The 22652-nt window shown below is 43.3% G+C and overlaps 1 protein-coding gene across 4 annotated transcripts; it reads right to left on the bottom strand.

Moving 5' to 3' along the window:
* Nucleotides 1-1926: 1926 nt before the first annotated feature.
* On the bottom strand, nt 1927-22622 carry Angel2 (angel homolog 2). Of its 4 annotated transcripts, none has more exons than XM_038349772.1 (9): nt 22385-22622; nt 19197-19522; nt 14401-14657; nt 11667-11736; nt 8745-9166; nt 7793-7919; nt 7343-7400; nt 4078-4241; nt 1927-2842 (listed from the first exon to the last, which is right to left on the bottom strand). In XM_038349772.1, the coding sequence occupies exons 1-9, from the start codon at nt 22441-22443 to the stop codon at nt 2691-2693; spliced, it is 1635 nt and encodes a 544-aa protein (XP_038205700.1). In that variant the 5' UTR covers nt 22444-22622; the 3' UTR covers nt 1927-2690. The 4 variants fall into 4 exon arrangements, with proteins under 4 accessions (XP_038205700.1, XP_038205701.1, XP_038205703.1 ...); XM_038349773.1 differs by lacking the exon at nt 22385-22622 and adding an exon at nt 22263-22327; XM_038349775.1 differs by lacking the exons at nt 19197-19522; nt 22385-22622 and adding an exon at nt 18365-18539.
* Between the last annotated feature and the right edge of the window lie 30 nt (nt 22623-22652).

Here is a 22652-nt window from a genome sequence, read left to right on the forward strand (position 1 = left end):
CAACAGAGATGTGCAAATATAATAATTTATTACAGCTTATAGATACAAAGTAGAAAGGACTTGAGCATTCCTACTGTCTTGATGGCAAAAGGTACAGTAAAACCAGACCATCATCACTTTACATTTCCCTTTGCATTTAACCTTGGCCAGCAGGAGGCTGGGGAGACGGCTCAGTTGGAGGAAGACCCGAGTGTGAGCCCAGGACCACATGAGAAGCCAGGTAGGTATCCACATGGAATCCCACACGGGGGAGGCAAAGACAGGGGGGCCTTAGCCTTGCTGGTCAGTCAGCTTACCCTACTTTGGCATGTTCCAGGTCAGTGAAAGACACTGTCTTAAAAATAAAAGATGGACAGCTCCTGAGGAATAACACCCAAGACTCACCTCTGGTCGCTAGACACACACACACACACCCACACCCACACGGTAGTACACACTTGAGACTGAGCTGACTTCTGCAGTCAGACAGATCAGATTGTGCGCATATATGCGTACACAAACATGTATAGTATACATTTTAGACTGAGATATGACTTAAGACAGATCAGATTGTGCACACACACGTGCACACACACATGGATAGTACATACTTTAGACTGAGATCTGACTTCTGCAGTCAGCCAGTTCAGATTGTGCTTGGCAGGTAAACACAAGGTCCACCAGAGGAACTGCCCGCTTTTCTGTCAAGAAGAGTAGAGAAAATAGATCATTTTTATTGGAGCTCTAAAAGCTTGTGAAAAGTGTCTGTGGCCACAGATGAACACTGATAAGCTAACAGCAGCTTATGGGTTAATTGTATCAAAGTACATGAAATGGGCCTAAACTCATCTATATTCATCAGGGTATAAAACGTTTAGAGGTTTTCAGGAGTGTCAGTTTGCCAACAATGATGTTTGCACTAATTCACTCGACCCACATATTAAAAAGGATGATTACCACTGTAATCTGATAATGTTATATCTTCTGACCAGGCCCTTAGCACGACTGACTTCTTGGCACTATGTTAAAACTGTCCATGAAAACCAAGATGAGAGCCTTTGTTACTGCAGTTCTCAGTGGACATGTCTTTACAATCTCTATACCTCTGAGGCAGTCATCTAGTAGACTAAAATAATTGTAATAAATAACTTAAAAATTTAAATTGCAGACTTACTGCCTAATTTAAAACATTCTATTAATAAAAATCGCTGTAGAAAACACTTGTAATTTACTACACTATAAGGACTTAGTAAAAATGCCTATAATCTGATTCTACTATCTTAGAAAGCAGAGGGAATTTCTACTTACATTGAAAGGTTTATCAACACTTGCACAGGGGTAGCTAACAGGCCTTGTCAGACCTGCTGTGAGGCTTCACCCAGAGTAAGCACCGTGGGGCACTGCTGCACCACTGCACCAGAAAGCTCAACACTGCGGCCTACAGTTAGTCTGCGGAAGCGTGGAGTGTGCAGCTCCGGGGCCTAAGCCGTGCCTCCCTACGCTAGAGATGAACAACAATAGGAGTAGAGCTGCCACTTCCTTCCAAAGACTGGTTTTCTAAAATTTATATAAAATGGGTCAACAAAATGTCACTCCTGACCCAAGGGTCTTCTACTGTCACCAAACAGAAAGTGAAGTACAGGGGACACAGTTACAAGCCAGGGTTTGCCACCTTCTTGTCTATCTTTGAGTCAGGGTCTTGCTGTGTAGCCCAGCTGACCCTGAACATGCAGTGCTCCTCCTGCCTGTCTCCTGGATGCTACTAGCACTACACACGTGCATGGCTGCACCTGGCTCATCTGCTCTCCTTGGGGCAACCCCTGTACAGGACAGGAGTGGGCTTAGATAAAGCACTTGAACCTTTTTTTTTTTTTTTTTTTTGATACAGGTTTCTCTGTGTAGTCCTGGCTGTCTTGGAACGGAGTCTGTAGACCAAGCTGGGCTTGAACTAGATTTGCCTGCCTCTGCCTCCCGAGTGCAGGGATTAAAAGCATGGGCCACCACCAATCCAGCTTTTGTTTTTTTAAGACAGGGTTTCATGTGGCCCAGGCCTCAAACTTGCTATGTTGCTAAAGTTGGCTTTTAATGCTAATCCTGCCTCCACTTCCCAAATGCTAAGATGTAAGGTACGTACCACCATGCTGGCTAAGGGCTTTGCCCTCTTATGAGAGTGACCTATATTTCTCAAGTATTTCCCCAACAAAGTACAGGCATATCCCACAGCTCAGGATGGGAGTGAAGTGGGTCAGCATGTTGCACAACTCAAGAGCACCATCAGCCTCTGAAGGAGCTACTGTGGCTGGACACTTGTGACTGAAAGGCCAGTGACTCCTAAGAACTGATAGCACAGCACAGACTTCTCCCAGTGAAACCAGACCTCCATGAGAGGCAACGCCTGAGCTCTGCTAGTCCCGGAGGTCCACCGGATGTACTGAAGAGCACTAAGTTCGTAGCTGGAGGGCCAAGGAGAGGAACTACATTTTAAAAATGCTGTTAACTTCACACAGGACTTAAACGTTATTTCTATCTTTTACAATAAAGTGTTTAGACATCAGATGTCAGAAAAATATTCCATTAAAAAGCTGTTGTAAACTTGTTCCTTCCAATTTGCTCAAGCAAGTTCAGAATCCCACAGCACAAAAATGAATATCATGCAAACAGTATCTTCATAGTCTCTGAGAAGACAGGAAGCTGTGCGCGTGAGCACTGAGTCAGAGCTCCAGCCTGAACTTAGCCAGCAGAGGCAGGTGGTCTGAGGAGCTGTGTTCATTGGGAAGCCCGTTCACAGTCCACAGGTCTTGCTCTGTAAGAAGCGACAGTCTAGCTAGAAGTTTCAAGCCACCAACCAAAGCAACTTCAGCTCCTGGTTGAAGAAGCACATATTTAGTCAAACAGTCATTAAGCAGGCAAGGTTGTTTGTTTTAAACAGTGAGACAGAACCTGAAGTTTAGCAGAAAACTAATATGGAAGATTTTAGAGTATAAGGTTTTGTGAAGTTATAACTAATAATCCTAAATCCGTAGACTCATGCTATTTATACCAGGTAATTTTTCTATTTCAATTTATGAAATTTACACCTTTGAAAGATTAATGCAATAAAATGTTAAGCATGTGTACTGGGTGGTGGTGGTGCACTCCTTTAGTCCCAGAACTCAGGAGGCAGAGGCAGGCAGGAGTTCATGCCAGCCTGGCCTACAGAGTTCTAGGAGAGCCAGGGCTATACAGAGAAACTGTGTCTTGAAAAACAAAGGAATTTGATATTGAGAACCACTTAAGAATGATCCACCAAACCACTCTAACTGCCTAGAGCCAGCTGCCAAGGTGACTGCAGGATAAAGTGACTTGCTTTGAGCCCACTCATTCTCCCCTCAAGTGGAAAATAACCTGCTGCTGATCCTGGTACTCTCCTGCCATCTAGTGAGCTCTGTAGGCATGGCAGCTTCCAGACCTTACTGTGAACTGAGAGCAGCTACACTTGAGTTGGTTCAGTCAGAACTGAGGTCACTGAGAAGGTATGCCCAGGAGGAACTAACCGGGGAGAAGCAGCATCAGAAAAGGGGGTGGGGAGTCTGCCTTGTCTAGGACTCCAGATGTTTCCCCGAGTGTTTTCAGATTTCCAATTATCTTCATGTCTGCTCTGTGTGAAGTCCTTCAGTTGGCGTATTCAGCCTAACTTCCTGCTGAGCTGCACTGGACATGGACTCCTCCTTCCATGTCTGAAAACAGTGGCCAGCTCCCTCCCTCAGGTCACCATGACCAGCACAGCCTGGCCCTGCAGGGAAGGCAGCATGACTTTCTAACCTAATGAACCACTGACTCAGTGCTGCCACAGGAAGGCAGGATTTATCATGAAGAGCAGATGGCTTGGATTTAGAACTCAGACTCTGACTGGCACTGAAGGACCACCTGAGGATGCACTCTGTAAGAATTTGCCATGGGGTGCTTTATTGCCTTGTTCTCTGTAGGCGGTCAGGACGTGTGCGCTGCACCCGTGGTTTTCCCATCTCCCTTCTACAACCAGACCTTCACCTCTGTACTGAGGAGAACTAAGGTTCTCCCTGTCTGCATTCTAGGAGTTGGGGCTCCACTACTCCTCACCTGGACCCCGAGCAGCGTCCTCCTTTTCTGCAGAGTAGAAAATATAGTCAACAGTTATGGCGCTCTGGGAATGGCAGGTGGTCACCTCTGGAAGCCCAGTGTCAGGAAGGTAGTGAGAGTAAACAGATGACAAGCTGAAGTGGTGCTGGAGATGTGAAGACACGCTAAAGAGAGGAGAGAAGGGCTCAGTATCATCAGAATTTTCATAGGAAAAATTCTCACCTAAATTAACTTTCTACTCTATTCCCGGACTAAACCCGGATACTTTTCATCACTGTGTAGTCTTTTTATTTTGTTTTTCAGACAAGGCTACATTATAGCTCAAGCTTGAGTGGAGCTTACCTTAGGCTGGCCTCACTCTCACGACACAGCCAGGCCGGTCATCTCACGACACTTCCGCCTCAGCCGCCTGAGTGCTAGGACAGGTGTGAGGTGGGCGTCACTCAACAAACCAGATCCTATGCCAGGCTCCTTTGCCGACACAGGAATGTAAGCCAATGGCAACTAAAACCCAGCAAATGATGCCAAATGGGGTAAGAGCTAAAGAATCAATGTGTTAATTAGATCTTAGAATTATACATGTTTAGCCGGGCGGTGCGGTGGTGGCGCACGCCTTTAATCCCAGCACTCGGGAGGCAGAGGCAGGCGGATCTCTGAGTTCGAGACCAGCCTGGTCTACAAGAGCTAGATCCAGGAGAGGCTCTAGAAACTACAGGGAAACCCTGTCTCGAAAAACCAAAAAAAAAAAAAAAAAAAGAATTATACATGTTTGAGATCCTCCATTTAAATAATGAGCATACACTCCTAAACAGCATGCACGTTTTGGTTGTGGTTTTGAGGATGCTCTAAGTGGGCAGTAGTATGCAGGGCTATTCAGGACCTTCTGGATCTCTGCTGGCAAAGAACCCATAGGCCTGACATGCTTCTGCTGCTCTCAGGACAGCTGCCAGAGTGGCTCACATTTACTATTGCAAAGACATGTCATGTCACAGACAAAAGGGTTAAAGATAATTTTCTAATGTCATGAATTTTAAGAGCTATTTATGCTATAAAGGCAAATTAAAAAAATTTTTAGAACATTCTTAAGTTCACTCAACAAACATTTACCAAACATCTATTAAATTCTATACATCATTTTAGGTGCTATGGGACATACAAAAATGTAGCTCAGCAGTTAAAAGCACTGGCTGCTCTTCCAAAGGACTCGGATTCAATTCTCAGCACCCACATAGCAGCTCACAACTGTCTGTAACTCTGGTTCCAGGGGACCTAACAGCCTCTCACAGCACAATGCAGGCCAAATACCAATGTACATGAATATTTAAAAAAATGTGGCCCTTGATTTTAGTAAGCTCCTAAATCAATAAACACAGGTTAACTCCTTAAAAATACCCTACCTGGCTGGGCGTTGGTGGTGCACACCTTTAATCCCAGCACTCAGGAGGCAGAAGCACGCAGATCTCTGTGAGTTTGAGGCCAGCATGGTCTACAAAAGCTAGTTCCAGGACAGGCTTCAAGACTACAGGGAGGGGCTGGAGACATGGCTCAGTGGTTAAGAGCATTGCCTGCTCTTCCAAAGGTCCTGAGTTCAATTCCCGGCAACCACATGGTGGCTCACAACCATCTGTAAATGAGGTCTGCTGCCCTCTTCTGGCCTGCAGGCATACAGACAGAATATTGTGTATGCATAATAATAAATAAATATTAAAAAAAAAGACTATAGGGAAACTGTGTCTCAAAAGACAATAACAAAAAAACAAAAACAAACAACAAAAAAACCCCTACCTAGCCAGGCAGTGGTGGCTCATGCCTTTAATCCTAGTAGGCAGGAGGCTCTCTGAGTTTGACACCAATCTGGTTTACAGAGCAAGTGTGAGGGCTACACAAGAGAAACTTTACTTCAAAAAACATAACAAAAAGAGCAAATAAAAACCCAAGCCCCTAACTTCCAACTTTTAATGTCTAAGGACTGACATTCACAGGCACTAATGTGAAAGGTGGAGCATGTCTATTATCCCACATGTGGGAAGCTGGAGCTAGCCTGAGCTACACGATGAGACACAAAAGCATGTTAAGAAGTACTTCAAGCTGCGACCTTCCAGTGTTTCAGGTTAGAGACGAATGCTGTGTGTAAACACACTGACCCCACAGAATGCCAGAGTTGGGGGATGGACACAGCAGCACTGAGCATAACTGTAGTTCTCTGGAGGCTAAGGAGGGCAAAAGCTCAAGGCTAGCCTGGGCTACACAGCAAAACCTTGTAAGAGATTTAATTACTCAAAACCATAAATTGTTATGCCACTGAGTTTTTGATATATTTGAAATGTTTAATTCACTTTTTAAAAATGGCTTCTTTCCTTACTAGGTTATTTCTTATAAGAAAATGTTTTCTCAGGGCTGGTGAGAAGGCTCAGCGATTAAGAACACTGGCTGCTCTTCCAAGGGACCTGGGTTCATATCCCAGAGACCCAAAGGGCAGTTCACAGCTGTCTGTAACTCCTGTTCCTGGGGATCTGATTCTTGCATACAGACATACATGCAGGCAAAACACCTACCTATGTATATAAAATAAAAAATAAATACATAAAAAAGACATGTTTCCCCTCAAACAACACATACAAAGTGAAAGTGAAAAGAATGAGAATAAACTGAAGGAGATATGCTAATGTGGTCTCTACATTTAAATGCTGAAAATACCTGAGTTACAATCTAAGATAAACACCTTAAGAATCTTAGACAAGATATGTCTGTCTTGATATATTAACATAGACCCACTTCTCAATCAGCCCAAATATTCACGGCTCTTTTTAAAATGATACAGGTTTCTTCTCTCTTCTGATGTTTTCCACCAGTCCAAGAGAAAATGACAATGACCTCTATGGCATGCTGTTTGGGTCGTTTTGTCTGTGAACTGAGATCTACTTAGTAAGGTAAGACTAATGACCCACTGAAATCAGGAAGTCACTTTCTTGGAAACTTCAAAGGTCCTGGGCCAGCCCATGCCAGTCCAGGCCCATGTGCTGTGTCCAGACACTGCCTAAGCATGCCAAGCATGAAATACTACTTTCCAAGCTTTGGCTCCCTGAATCCTCACAACCATGTAGCAAAATGGAACTGGGATGCCTGATTCTCAGTTACAAAACAGCAGTCAGATCTGGAATTCATGAGTATCTGTCTTAAACCCAGAAGCCTTTGCAGCACAGAACAGCATCAACTTCATTTTGTACCCAAGTGTTTCCTGAGGTAATTTTTTTGCGTGACTCACTTTTCAGCCGACACTCCGACCTCTGTCTTCTCCAGCGGGGCCTCCGTCAGACCGCTGTCTGAAAGAGCAGGGAGAAGCATGTCAATCAAGTGTGCACACTGGTTTGCTCTAGTCTGTCCTATTACAGCCTTCTCTAGGTCCAGATTCACAGTATGTCTAGTTTAAATGCCTGGTTCCATGTTTGATCCCATGGTCTACAGAATTGGGGGAGGGGGGGAATGAAGACAATTCTAAGGCAACACACAAGTTATTCATGAATAAATAACACTGGAATTTAACTCTTAAAAAGGAAATCTGGGGTGCATTAATCAAAAGACAAGCAAATAGCTATTTATATTTATATGCATGAGCATTCATGCCCAAGATACTGAAACTTTGAAATTTGAGCCCCTGTCTTTGCAGGGAAGATTGTCACCCAGAAGCCGGCCAGAATGTACTGCAAACACTCACCTGTCTTTCCTGCTCTGGGAACCTGCTGTGTCTCATACACACAGCTCTGGGAGATGCCCAGGTCTGGGGGCCAAATTGGAATAGATAAGATTCTCTGTCCCCGAGAAGACTGTTCCTGGCCAGATACCTGCACAGAATTTCAGTGGGCATCTTACATGAATAGACTTTAACTAATTAATGTATTAAAGTTTTATATCTTAATAAAAGTAATCAGAAATGATAAGAATATCCTTCATGTTATATAAATGATACAAACGCCCATCCAAATACAGTTGAGAAGCACCCGTCATTTACAAGTGGAAATGACAGGTTTCTCACTTGCATGTACTCCTCATTTGAGCATGTACCTATCTACAGCTTTCCCATTAACATTCCCTTACCCTTTCTGCTACCTGTAATATAGTTTCTATTGTGTCAAATGCTATGATCAAACCAAATTTAAAACTATCCTTGAAAATTCTGCTGGTGTAAGATTTACTTTGGTTAAAATACTGAAAACCAAATGATCTAAAACAAGCAGAATGAAGCATGGAAATATCATCCAAAGCCAAATAAAAATAATTCAAAGCTGAATAATAAACATATTTCCACATTATGCAAGAAGACATTCATATGTAAAGGAAAGCTCATACAATGACTATTGAATAACTATATTGCTCATGTCCAGCACACAGAACTTCTCTTATCCCCGTGAAAGGGGTTTTCAAGTTATCTTTGCCTGTAACATGTTCTGTCTACCAGCTAATTCCTTCAAACAGAATGCTTCCAGAAGTGGAAAGACAAAACCAAACCAAATGAACAGAGCCATGTGTTCGTAACTGTAGGAAACCATACCATCTTAGCACAGTGATCTACCGGACTGCCCAGTAGTTTTCACACAGCCACACAACGACCCTTCCCCTCATTCTGATGGGCAGAAGCCTATTTCCTACCAGATGAAGCGAGCACTTGCCTTTCCAATTGCAAGTCCTTCGTAATTCAATTTTCCTTCCTTTATGAAACTATAGAGTGGAGAACCAGGAACAGAGTTAAAGTCACCACACATGATGATGGGACAGAAGCTGCCATCTTTCCGATGGGCCACACTAGAAATCTCTGCTAGCAGCATTGCCAACTGAGTCAGCTTAATGTCGCCTCGCCGCGGGTTATACAGCAGATGAGTGTTAGCCACACAGATGGAGGGAGGGGCAGCATGTGGCATCTTGGGCTGCAGGAGCAACACTAATCCAATGTTGTCTCTGTCCAACAGAGGAATGTCACGACGGCAGAATTCCACCGGGTTCACAGATAGGAGTGAGAATTTGGCATGTTTGAAGCAAATGGCACAGCCATCAGGTTTCCTTCCTGTCTTCATCTTATATTCACAGTGATAACCTAGAAGGAATGAATTTAGAAAACAGAGACTGTATGTCAAAGCACATTCCTCTTAATATTTTAAAGCAATGTTTGACAAAGCATATTCTATAAGACAGGATGCTAGTACGTGTTAAAACCAAAGTTTAGGAGCCAGGCGGTAGTGGCACACGCCTTTAATCCCAGCACTCGGGAGGCAGAGGCAGGTGGATCTCTGTGAGTTTGAGGCCAGCCTGGTCTACAGAGCAAGTGCCAGGACAGGCTCCACAGTGACACCCATAAACCCTGTCTCAAAAAATAACAACAAAACAAACAAACAAAACCAAACAAACAAAAAACAAAAAAAAGTTTAGTTATAGAGCCAGGGATGTCAGGGGAGACCATGGGCCCAGCTAGCTTAAGACTGTTTTAATTACACCACTTAAGAAAATAAATTCTGGGGGGCTGGAGAGATGGCTCAGAGGTTAAGAGCACTGCCCGCTCTTCCAAAGGTCCTGAGTTCAATTCCCAGCAACCACATGGTGGCTCACAACCATCTGTAATGAGATCTGGTGCCCTCTTCTGGCCGGCAGTCATACACACAGACAGAATATTGTATACATAATAAATAAATATTAAAAAATAAATTCTGTAATATCTTATTTCTTTTTTTCTTTCTCTTTTGGTGGTAGGAGAGGTGTTGGGGATCAAGCTCAAGGCCCCACACATGCTAGGCAGGCACTCTACCATGGATCTAAATTCCCAGCCCAAGGGTCTGCAGAGACAGGGACTCACTATGGATCTTAGGCTATCCTTGAATTTACCATGTAACTCCAAATGGCCTTGAACTCCTCATCTTAATGCCTCAGCATCCTTAGTGCTGGGATTACAACGAGGCCACCACACCACACACCTTACGTCTAACTCCAAGTAGGGAGCACGCTCCCACACTTGTAATGCAAGCATTTGGAAGGAGGCAGGTGAATTATGAGTCATATAGCAAGGCCTTGTCTCAAAACCAGCATGCCTAGTAGGCTTCTTTATTAGCAGACTCAACCCTCCAACTCAGTCATAACAATTATAGTAAAGCCTTACAGTAATTTTTTTAAAAGATTTATTTATTTATTACATATACAGTGTTCTGCTTGCATGTATACTTGCAGGTCAGAAGAGGGCACCAGATCTCATTACAGATGGTTGTGAGCCACCATGTGGTTGCTGGGAATTGAACTCAGGACCTCTGGAAGAGCAGTCAGTGCTCTTAACCTCTGAGCCATCTCTCCAGCCCAGCCTTACAGTAATTTATTCTGATCTTTTTGTCCCTTTTCCCCATCCCACTCTCTGTGGACCATATTGCCCGAATCCATGTCAACATTGGAGCCTTTCCTTTGCTAGTTCTGCTGGCTAGAATGCTCTAGATACAGCTTGACCCTCACCCACTCCAAATCTTTGTTCAGACTTCACATTGTCCAATCATTCTGCGTTCCTTGCTTGCTGTTCACTTATACACATCCTACTAAGGAGGAGGCCGGCTGCTGAGACCAGCCTTGTGTCCACTTGCTAGAATAGCTGAAGTACAGGCAGGCACTCAGAAAGTGCCTGCTAAATGAATGCCATGTGGGCACATTTTTCATATTTCTCATCTATAAATCAAATTCTAGAGGATTCTTCATGAGACAAGGCTTTATCTTTCATCTGCTAGGCCATGGTAAAGTCTATTGGTGAAGTAGGAGGCCTGGTCCCTGACAGTGCCCTCCTGGGAACACTTCCCTTTTAAGATCAGATCAATGTGAAACTTGCAGCAGAAATGCCTCAATATTTGCTAGACATTTGGGAATAGCTATCGCATTTTCAAAACTAAGTTATCCCAAAGGGCCTGGAGATGGCTCAACAGTTAAGAACACTGTCTGTTTAAAGAGGACCTGTGTTTAGCTCTAGTACCACGTGCCCTTTTCTGGTCTCCACAGGCTTGGGCCTCACACATGGTACACAGACAGACATGCAGGCAAAATATCCACATACATAAAATAATAAATTTAAAAGTTATCTCTAGAGACAGGGAGATGGCTCAGTGGTTAAGAGCTCTTGCTGCTTTTCCAGAGGCCCCAGGTTTGGTGTACCGCACCCATATGGTAGCTACAACCACCTGCAACTCCAGTTCCAGGACATCCGGCACCCCTTTCTAATCTCCATGGATCAAGAATGTAGGCAAAACTTACATATATAAAAATAAATAAATCTTAAAAAGTTAAAAAAAGAAAAAAAAAAGCTGGTCAGTGGAGGCACACACCTTTAATGCGAGCATTCAGGAGGCAGGTGGATCTCAGAGTTGGAGGTCAGCCTGGTCTACAAAGTGAGTTCCTGAACAGCAAGAGCTGTTACATAGAGAAACCCTGTCTCAAAAGACAAATACACATAAATAAACATATGAATGAATAAAAGCTATACCCAAACATAGCATCTTCTGTTTAAAAATTACATTTTAATAATGTAAAACTCTGAAAGAATAAGACTGGAAAGGTAAATAAAGGTTCCATTGTACCCAGTGATTCCAGACTTGGCCTGATTTCTGTTCCATAATGATCTTCTTGAACTTCCTGCAGACAAAGCACCTTGAAGAAAACAGTGGTTTAAATTAAAACACACAGATGCAAATATAAATTCTATTTAAATCTGACAGCGTAGAAATCAAAGTGACATATATACCTTTTCTTATTTTTAGGATAAATTAATGTTCTTCCTTATTTTAATTTTGTTTGTTTTTTCAAGAAAAGGTTTTTTTGTGTAGCCCGAGCTGTCCTGCAACTCACTCTGTAGACCAGTCTGGCCTTGAACTCTTATATCTGCTTGCCTCTGCCACCCAAATGCTTAAATGATAAAAAGTATACGCCACCACTGCCTCGGTTTTTTAATTTAATTTTTTAAAAAAAATTATTGCTGGGCGCAAGCCTTTAATCCCAAAACCCGGGAGGCAGAGGCAGGCCTCTATGACTTGGAGGCCAGGCTAGTCTACAAGCGCTAGTCCAGGACAGGTTCCAAAGCTACATAGAAACCTTGCCTTAAAAACACAGGGGAAAAAAAAGGAAAGAAAAAAATCATTGCTCTCAAATACTCTATGTCACAAGAAATATGTTTCTAAACATCTTCTAATTATCTCAAAACCATAGCCTACACTCATATGGGATAGATAGCATTCTTATCATTCAAAACGGTCTATTTCCTGAAAGAATTGTTTTGTATTGTATATATATGAGGCTATTTTTCCTGACTTTCCATGTTCATCCTGACTAAGCTCTTAGGTGTCACTATCTAACCCAGAGCAGTCTTGAACTCAGAGTGGTCCTTCTGTCTCAGCCATGTGCTAGGTTACAGACATATGTTACCATATCTGGCTGAGATACTTTCTTTAGAAAGATTTTTTTTTTTTTGAGATTTTGTTTTTACTTTAGCTATGAATGCTTTGCCTGAATTTCTGTGCACCATGTTTCTGTGGTGCCCACAGAGGCCAGCAGAGGGTGTCAGATCCCCTAGAACTGGAGACACAGATGGCTGTGAGGTGCCATGTAGGGGCTGGGAGGTGAAGAAGAGCCAGTGTTCTTAACCACTAAGCCGTCTCTCCAGCCCTGTGGGTCCTTTCCTAAGGTTGGTTTCATTCCAGCATCCCTCCTGCCCAAAACAAAACAAAATAGCTGCACTTGGCACTTGATAGGTAGACAGGAAAACCAGTTCAAGGTCATCCTAGGCTACTAGAAAATTTGAAGCCAGTGAAAGCTATCAGAGGTCCTGTCTCAAATGAAAAAAGCAATTGGCATTCTTTAAATGCTATCATCTTATCACGCAGATGAATTTTTGCACAAATTATTGAAATTTCAAGACCAATATTTTTGCTGAAAATGCTTTGTCTGATTCTCAAAGTTGATCACACTTAAAAACTTTCAGCTCTTTTGAAAAGCTAGGTGAAGAAAACTCAATTTCCATAGTCTTATTTTGATAAAGTTAAATTCAATTAAAATTTCTTCTGCAGTTGGTTGAGATCGCATGGGAAATGAGAACTGGACCACAGCCAGTTTCGAAGGCGCATGTGGCTGCATGTGGACATGTCCTTAGTTAATGAGACATCAGCAGCACCAGGTGAGCATCAGCCACAGGAGCTTCGAGGTGCCACCTGGGTGTCAATCCTCCCTAAAGTTTTAAGAGACGCTTTCTTGGACCATTTTAACTTTTATGCCAGAACTTAAACTCAGCTATCCTAAACTACCGTGTTACTGTCAAACTTCTCTCATATAAATTTGTACTTCAGATGTATATACTCATTTCCAAACTTCACTGTGTTTAAGAACTATATGGGGATTCCATTAAAATGTAAATTCTTCAACGTATATTTTATACACATATGTAAATGTCATAATGAAACCTCCTACCCTGTCCAACTTAAGAAAATTAAAGATTTTAGCATGGTACTGTTTTAAGTAATATGGGAAGTGCTCCATAGTTTTCACTTTCAAATGTTACAATAAGTATACATAGATAAAGATTTTTTTTTTTTTTTTTTTTTTTTTTTTTTTTAAAGATTTATTTATTTATTATGTATACAACAACATTCCTTCCATGTATGCTTGCATGCCAGAAGAGGGCACCAGATCTCATTATAGGTGGCTGTGAGCCACCATGTGGTTGCTGGGAATTGAACTCAGGACCTCTGGAAGAGCAGTCAGTACTCTTAACCTCTGAGCCATCTCTCCAGCACCTAGATAAAGATTTTTTAAGACATAAAAATTTGTACAAAGTGCATTATTATTATTTTGAAAAGATCAACATAGAAAATTTGATAGAATTATAAAAATCAAAGATAGGAAAGTAAAATGATCTCATATTTAATAATAATAACAATAACAACAATAACAACAACAACAACAATAATAATAATAATAAAAGCTAGGTGAGAGGCTGGAGAGACAGCTCAGCGGTTAAGAGTACTGGCTGCTCTTCCAGAGGTCCCGAGTTCAATTCCCAGCACCCACAAGGTGGCTTGCAAGCATCTGTAATGAGATCTGGTGTCCTCTTCTGGTATGCAGGCAGACATGCAGATAGAACACTCATACATAAAGAAAAAAGAGCTAGATGATTAATTCTATCAGTGACCACTAACAAGGAAGCCACACCTGGCTAACAAGAGCTCCCCCTTCCCAAACAACACTCACTAAGACACTGCCCAGGAATGCACAATCAACCACACTGCCCTCAGAATAAAAGCTCTGACACGGCTTCACACTTACATCTGCATCAAAATGTTTGATTTCTTTCAGGATATTGGGGAACCGGAAACTCCAGTGTAACACTGGACGCCGGCAGTGTCTGTAGAGGTGCGAGTTATCCTCCAGTAAGTCTTGGGAGAGGATATTGTAAGACATCACTGAAAAGTCAAACTTTCCTTCACTGTCCTCACACGTGGAGTCGGCATTCTTGTCTTCTCCGTCCTTCATTTTTTCTTTATTATGGCTACATAAATACTCCCAATTCCTTTTTATTGTTCCTGTTAAAACATATTGGACAAAATATAAAAGAATCAATCAAAAGGAGACCAGACAGTTTCATGTACACAAAAACTCTCTCACAGCTAATGAGTACGTTTCCCCTTGGAGAGAGCAACACAACAGTCCCCACGTGGGCTGTGCTCAGGTGGGCTGCCCAGGCATCAAACCCATGTGCTGACTGAGGCTAGCATATCTTCCTGGAGGCTGTACTTCCTCATTTGTCTCTGGTTAAGAAGGCTTCCATCAGTCATGCTTAGCATTCTTTATTGCAATGAGAGATTCCTCCAGAGCTAGCTTTCCAGAGATGATCTCCCAGCACATTTCATTCCATATCAAGATCATCAGTTACTTTAGTTCAGAATTTTGGTCTATTCATGAATGGAGGGCTATATAGAATAACTGTGGGAACGGCGTTTAGTGTCTAAAACGTGAAACTGGGGAAGTGTGGACAGAATGAACAATATGAGTTGTTACATACAGGGATCCTTGTCATCTAGGATACAACAAAAGTTAGCATGGCATTACAGAATGTGCTAGACAAACGGCAGAGGCTGCTTAATCAGCCTTGCATACAACCACCAGGAATGTACTGTAGGTCATAATCTGCAAAGACAGTAATCTCTGAAAAATCAATCAAAGTGGAAAAGAAAATACAAGATTCTGCCAGGCGGTGATGGCACATGCCTTTAATCCCAGCACTCGGGAGGCAGAGGTAGGCGGATCTCTGTGAGTTCGAGACCAGCCTGGACTATAAGAGCTAGATCCAGGACAGGCTCCAAAACAACAGAGAAACCCTGTCTCGAAGGAAAAAAAAAAAGAAGATTCTGTAATTACAGATATTTCTCAACTGAGAAATTATCATTTTCTGAGGGTGCATATGCGTAAATGTATACACACACAAACTCATATTCAAGCCCAGGGGCACACAGGGTGCATGTGTGTGGTATGTATGTATTCATATCCAGGCCTGCACTCAGTACCAGCACTTGAAAAGCTGAAACAGGAGGATCAAAAGTTCAGGGTTAGCCTGGCCAATGTGCGATGTTCAAGGACAGCTTGCCCTGCTCGTTGTGAGATAAAACAAAACAAACAAACAAGGGCTGGTAATTACTTGGTGGTTGAGCACTTATCTGACAAGTGGGTTCACTGCCTAGTGCCAAAAAAAAAAGTGAGTAAGTACATTCATCTTTGATCCCATGTCTTATGTCACATTAGTGAGGATGTGTTTAGTGTCATGGAAGCCATGAGAAAAAGAGAAACATTTAGTTAACCTACAAGCTCAACAATGAGGAAAAAACCTAACAGACTGGAGGTGGCTGGCCGAGCATGCAGAGGGTAAACGACAGATTGACCCACAGACCCACAGACTAGATTCCTCTATCCTGCATGCGGGTTTTCATGCCATTAGATTACAAAGCCTAAAATTCTAACTGGAGCTGCCTGAGCATGAGGCTTTCCCCTCTAATTCCAACACTCAGGAGGACAAGGCAAGAGGACTGTCAAGAGTTAAGGCCAACCTGAGCTACAATGTGAGTCCGTCTCCAAAACCAAACCAAAAAGGAAATACATGGGAACAGTTAATTTACATGCAGAGTGAAAAAAATACTGTTTTAAAATAGTCTTCTACAATGACAAGGTGTTCACAGTCAGAATATCCATACACTCTATCAGCTGCCAATATAGTACGTTATGGGGGTTATAGCAGGTTACTCTCCTCGGTATCTAAGTATCCACCTGATGCATGGAGGGATTAGCTTTTGACCAGAGAGAGGATAATCGGCACAATCAGTGAGAACTGGATGGGAAGAGGAAGCTGATGGTATGAAGATGCTAAGGGAAGGGCTTAGAAAAAAGTGGAAAGAAACAAAATCAAAATAGAGAAAAATCTTTTGACAATTGAGAATTCTTCCCAAAGCAGCCTCGTGCCTGGATGAGCAAAAGGAGTTAACGCTTCCCTATCCTGCACTGAATATGGAGAATCCCATCCAAAGGCTTAAGATTAAAGGTAACAGTATTAGCTCCACAGATACACTGACAGTTACAGGACCCCAATCACAAACTGGGGGTGTCCCATGGCACAGACTTAAGTCTTCATAAGATGGAAGGGCTCCATCCCGCGATGTGTCAGCTTTCAACCCCACTACAGCACCATCCTGTCACTACTGTGATGAAATATAAAAAAATGAATGTTTAGAACACTCATTCGCTGTTTCTTATATGTACAGAGTGTACATAAAAATACATCAAGAGCCGGGTGGTGGTGGCGCACGCCTTTAATCCCAGCACTCGGGAGGCAGAGGCAGGCGGATCTATGTGAGTTCGAGGCCAGCCTGGTCTACAAGAGCTAGTTCCAGGCCAGGCTCTAAAAAAGCTGCAGAGAAACCCTGTCTCGAAAAACCAAAAAAAAAAAAAAAAAAAAAAAAAAAAAAAAAAAAAAAAAAAAAAAAAAAAAGAAAAAAAAATACATCAAGATTATTATTAATGACTTTGTAATGGTTCTTCTTAAATAACCAGGGCAAGTGGATACTTGGTTAATTGTCATGGCTTTCGAACTTCTACAGGTTAAGGAGCCCTTTGGAAAACCAAATCTTTGCTGAGGGGGAACATGTCATCCTGACCACATTTTTTTTACTAAACAGGTGCAAGAGTGTTCAAATGCTAGGCTCCATGGAGGACTTCCTCCAAACCACTGACACAGTGAGTCTCTGGCCATCACATAGTTACAACAAATTCACACTGCAAAAGCTTATATACCTTCCATGTCAGGAGGAACAGGGTGATCACAGCAGAGAAGAGAGATGAGTCAGAGAAAGTAAGTACTGGGCATGAGCAGGTAGTGGGGCGCCTAATTAAAAAGTCATAATTGTGTCACACAAATCCTTCAAATACTTTAAAGTGATAGGCAAATTAGTAATGCTGTTCTCTTGATTGTAAAGTATTAGTGAAATATCGGAAGTCACATAAGTGGCTTAATGAAGAGCCTTTTCCTTATTCTCAACACCTAGGAAGAATGGACAAATAAAAAGTCAGATAGCAATCAGAGATTATCAGTTATAAATGTAACTCCCCATCCATTTCTGAGAAACACAACCACCACAATTTTCTGAGTAGTCACTATGAAGCCAAAAATGTCGACATACCTCATTTTGTCCTGAACAGACATTCAAATTAGGTGTCATTTATTACACTAGAAAGCCGAGGAGTTTTAGGTGACCTTTCCAAGCTCATGGCACAGTGGCAGGGCATACATGAGGGCAGGGAGTGCTTCCTAACATTACCACGCTTACGCTGCATGTCAGGATGCCATCTGGGAGCGCACAGATTACCAAAGGTTGCAGTAGGCCTGATGAGCAGCAAACACATAGATGCACAAGTGGGTCCTTCCGAGGACCTGGTTCCAACGTCTACACAGGACTACTTGTTACCTATTACACACACAGATTTCCATTGCCAAGGACTTAGCGTCTACTTACATGTGTGTTTATTTGAACTAGCTCTTTGTAACTGTAGCAATTAATCATTTCTGCCTTGGGACCCAGGTGAATTCCCCAGAGGACTTTCTGGTAAGGAAGAACAAGGAGCCTGAACCCTAAGGGCTCAGGAGCTACCTTTCAGTTCTTCTACCTCTGCTTCAGCTCCCTACACCAGGCTCCCACGCAGCCTCCTGTAAGGTTCAGTAAGAAAGGCGATCTGAGCTCTTACACACCTCACTACACACTGGGATGAGAGTGGGGTGGGAGTACACAAGCTGTCTAGGAGTAAAACAGCACGAGAAAAGTAGACGGAATCAATGTATTTTTTAAGAGTTCCACAAAGTTGACTAAGATACGGCTCAGTTTCTCAAAGGTAATAATTCTGACTCTCTCTTGAGTCTCTTTAGGACTGGGCATTTAGTTCAGTGGCAGATCAAGTACAAGATGCTGGGTTCAATCCCTTGCACTGAAGAAAAAAAAAAAAAAAGAAGGAAAATATTTATGTAACCTACTTATAGACTCTAATTAAGGAAATACAGATTTAACAAGCTGAAATCTTACCCTGTATCATTCTACTTACGATTATTTCTAATAAAAAATCTTTTATATTATATAGTTACTATTAAAATGAAAACACAAAATTAAATATTTTTAGATCAGCGACTTCCACTGCCAATTTAATCTCTAAATCATCCAAGACTTCAAAAACTGCTGGACATGAAAACTGTTCTTAGATTTTGTGTCTTTATCTACTTCTGTTTTCTACTGTTATTCAATCAGTAGAGTCATTTTCTACTTTTATATTCTTATATAGCCTACTTACTTAAGTACCTACATAAACTATATAAATCTACTCATATATACTGATACAGTCTCAGGGTCCTTTTCTACATGAACAGAAAGAGACACAGTTGAAGATAAAGACACCAGCCCTAACACAGTCACTTCTGGCTAAAAATAAGCACATCACTAAGATATGGAAGACGGCTTCAGGGTTAGATATGATGGCTTCAACTTAGCCTATCATTCGGTCTGTCCCTTTACCAAGATAAACATCTCCTTTACCATGGCGCTTTCTTCGTTTGGATGAGGGCTCATCTCTGTCAGAGCTCATGACGTAACTGGAGAGATGGAACAAGGATGTGTTGTGCAGATGGTCAGGTCTCCAATTATAGAACTGAAACTGAGTCCCAGAGTCAACCAGAAGAGGTGGTCTGCAGTTCAGTGAGAAATGCCTGCTGCTCAAGTATGGGTAAGGCGCACGTGAGTAGTGTCCAGGCCACCTCAGACAACTGGAAATGTGTCTGTTCCAGCAATACCTCTGCAGATCCTCCCACGGTGTGCTCCAGTCTCGACCCCAACTCTTCAGGGGATAGGAAAACATGGAGTACCTGGAAGAAATAAAGACACTCCTTGAGGTACCACTTTTTGTTCAGCTATAGTTCATAAAATCCAAATCTATTTTCTACAGGTAAGATGTCATCTCATATTTAAATTTACTTCTAAATCTGTGAAGAATGGCCAATGAGTAATGACACACACCTTTAATCCCAGAACTGCAGAGGCAAAGGCATGTGGATTTCTGAGCTTGAGGTCAGCCTGGTCTACAGAGTGAGTTCCAGGACAGCCAGGGCTACACAGAGAAGCCCTGTCTCAAACAAACAAACAAACAAGCAAACAAACAAACCCCAAAAAACAAACTTAAAAAACCAACCAAACAAACAAAATAAAAACAAAACAAACTTTGGGCTAGAGAGATAGCTGCTTTTCCAGAAGACCTGGGTTCAATTCCCAGCACCCACAAGGCAGCTCACAACTGTCTCTAACTCCAGTTCCGGGATCTGACGCCGTCACGGAGACAAAAGTGCATGTAAGAATGAAGAGGAAAGCACTCCTGTTTAACTATCAGCACCAATACCTCAACGTTCTCCCCAAAACAACCAAGGATGGCATTCTAAATACTCAACAAGAAAACACCAGACACCACAGACACCCCAAAAAGTTCATCCACAATCCAACTGAGAAGTTAGTCCACCAAAAAAACCTATGTTTAGATTTCAAAAACTAAACAGACAAACCCATAACAAACCTAACAGTTCAATATGATACATATATTATAATGTAAAAGCGTGTTTCCGTCTAACGATTTATAGTAAAAACATGTTTTGGAACAGTACTTTTATACCAAAGTTAAATTCTTCCCAAATACTGGTAAAGCTAAAATCTAAAATCTGTGAAAGGGTTCTGACTTGATAAATCTACTTACTTCCCTTACTAACTAATGGGTGGAGAACATGTTTTTCCATTCTGTCCTCGTTCTTAATCACACAGCCCCGGGGGGAAATTAAAGAGCATAAGGACTATTCATTTACCAGGAATCCATCTATACCCAAACTCAATGGCATCAATTTTAGCAAAGTACAATAAGACTGTTTCCTGTGTGTGAAGTTACATGTGCTTGTGTGTGCACAGCCAGAGGTTCATGGCAGGTGTCTTCCTCTATTGTTCTTGATCTTGGATTCTGAGACAAGCTCTCTCCTTGAACTTGGGAGCTGCAACTATTGAGTTGTCTAGACTAGCAGATCGGCAAGCTCTGGGAGCCTCCTGCTCCTGCCTCCCCAACACTGGGGTTATGAACAGGTGACACCACTCCCACTTTTTACATGGTTGCTAGGGGTTCCAACTCAGGTCCTTGTGCTGGACAACGAGCATTTAACCAACTGAGCCATCTTCCCCGTTCACCAAGCTTCTGTTTAACGCACATGCTGCTCTCAAGTTCTCAAAAAGTACTAAACTTGACTTCTCGCTGCATCCTCTGCCTGGGGACTCAGAGGACTCCATTCCCTTGGGTTCCTGTGTCAACACCTACTATCGCTAGTGGGAGTCTGCAGAAGTTGCATTTCCTTATCAATGCTAGCTTTCATTTGAAACTATTTAGCTTTGATTAGTATATATCTGAAACTTATATCTCGAACGGCTCTCTAAACCAAATTGACTGTAAATAGTTAAAAGCACAGCATGGGCACTGACTATCAAAGTCATTCGTAAGGATCTCAGCACCTGGACCTTTTTATTTTTAAAATCCAAAAAGAACTTTTTTGAGCCAGGCATGGCGACACACACCTTCAATCCCAGCACTCAGAAGGCAGAGGGCAGGTGGATATTTGAGTTCAAGACCAGCCTGGTCAACAGAAAGAGTTCCAGGACAGCCAGGGTTACAGAGAAACCCTGTTGTCTCCTGCAAAAAAAAAAAAAAAAAAAAAAAAAGAAGCAAAAACAATTTTTTTCCCCTTCGGAGACAGGGTACCATGCGGGACAAGTTGGTCCTGAACTCTTAATCCTTAATCCTGCTGCAACCTTCCTGGTGCTGGAACTTGTTTCCTGTCTTGGTATGTGGCTACTTCACTTCCTACACCACTATCCTTTTTTGAAGGCCAGAACCTCTCCATTCACCTTAAGCCCCAACTCTACCCAACGGACTACCTAGCACGATGCCTGGCACACAGTTGGCACTCACAACTGCCAAGAGGAACCAGGCATGACGGAGCTGGCGGATCCCAACGGCTTATGTAGTGATGCTGTGCTATTTCCCACGCGTGGCACACCAGACGGTTTGAAAGGTTACACAAACCTTTGGAATCTTAACACCTAAGTCTTTAAAGTTTATTAGAGAAAAACACAACCAGGGCATCAAATCTAAGATTCGGCGGGCACTATTTGGGGTGACATTAATAGGGGCAGTATGTACTGTGGCGCTTTAAAATTCCAAGTTTTTTTTTGGGGGGGGGGCGGAGTTTCAGTCTAATCCTGGCCACCCTCAAATTCACAGCTACCCTCCTGCCTCAGCCTCCTGGGAGTTGAGATTACAGGAGTGAGCCATAGAGCCCGACTCTCAATGAATGAACTTCGAGAAAAACACTCAGGATGGAGTGAGAACTTGAGGGTGCCGAGCAAAGTTGGCCTCCGCCTGACCGAAGTTTGCGAGCAGAGGGCGCTGACCCAGCCACCCCGGGGCGCGCGGCCTCCCTCCAGGCCGGGCCTCGCGCGCGGGTGGCGGCGAGCATGGGGGCCGCGCGAGGCCAACCGGACCCCGGAGGCCGCCGCCCGCCCGGCCAGCCGCCCGCGCGTTACCTCTCCCTCGGCGCCGCCAGGCGCGTCCCCGCCGCGGACCCCCTTCCTCCGCCTTCCTCACTCCCTCCCGCGCCCCGCCCCGGGCCGCCCGCCCCTTCCTCCTCCCTCCCGCCGCGACTGACCGGCCTCGCCCCGCCACACAGCGGCCGTAGCCCCTCCGCACACAGCGCCACGTCTCCATTTCGGCTCTCGGGCGAGCGTCCAACGCCCAGGCCCGCGGCTGCGCCTCAAACCCGGCCACTCGCAGGGTCCCACCGGATCCCCATCACTCCGTCTCGGCTCCGGCCCGGCCGCTAGGCATGCTGGGAGGAGCGTCTCGCCGTAGGATGGGTCGCCATCTTGCCTTCTGGGGCAAGTCCTTTGACCGCGTGACTCCGGGCATGCGCAGAG

This window comes from Arvicola amphibius, chromosome 12, assembly GCF_903992535.2.
Source record: "Arvicola amphibius chromosome 12, mArvAmp1.2, whole genome shotgun sequence".
Taxonomy (NCBI): Eukaryota; Metazoa; Chordata; class Mammalia; order Rodentia; family Cricetidae; genus Arvicola; species Arvicola amphibius.

Excerpts from the sequence above, each read along its gene's own strand:
- Angel2 (XM_038349772.1), bottom strand. The coding sequence starts at position 22,443 with ATGGAGACGTGGCGCTGTGTGCGGAGGGGCTACGGCCGCTGTGTGGCG. Across the intron at positions 14,658-19,196 it reads CAAACGAAGAAAGCGCCATG|GAACAATAAAAAGGAATTGG; the intron begins GTAAAGGAGATG and ends ATGTTTTAACAG. Across the intron at positions 2,843-4,077 it reads GGACGCTGCTCGGGGTCCAG|GAGCTGAAGTTGCTTTGGTT; the intron begins GTGAGGAGTAGT and ends TTCTTCAACCAG.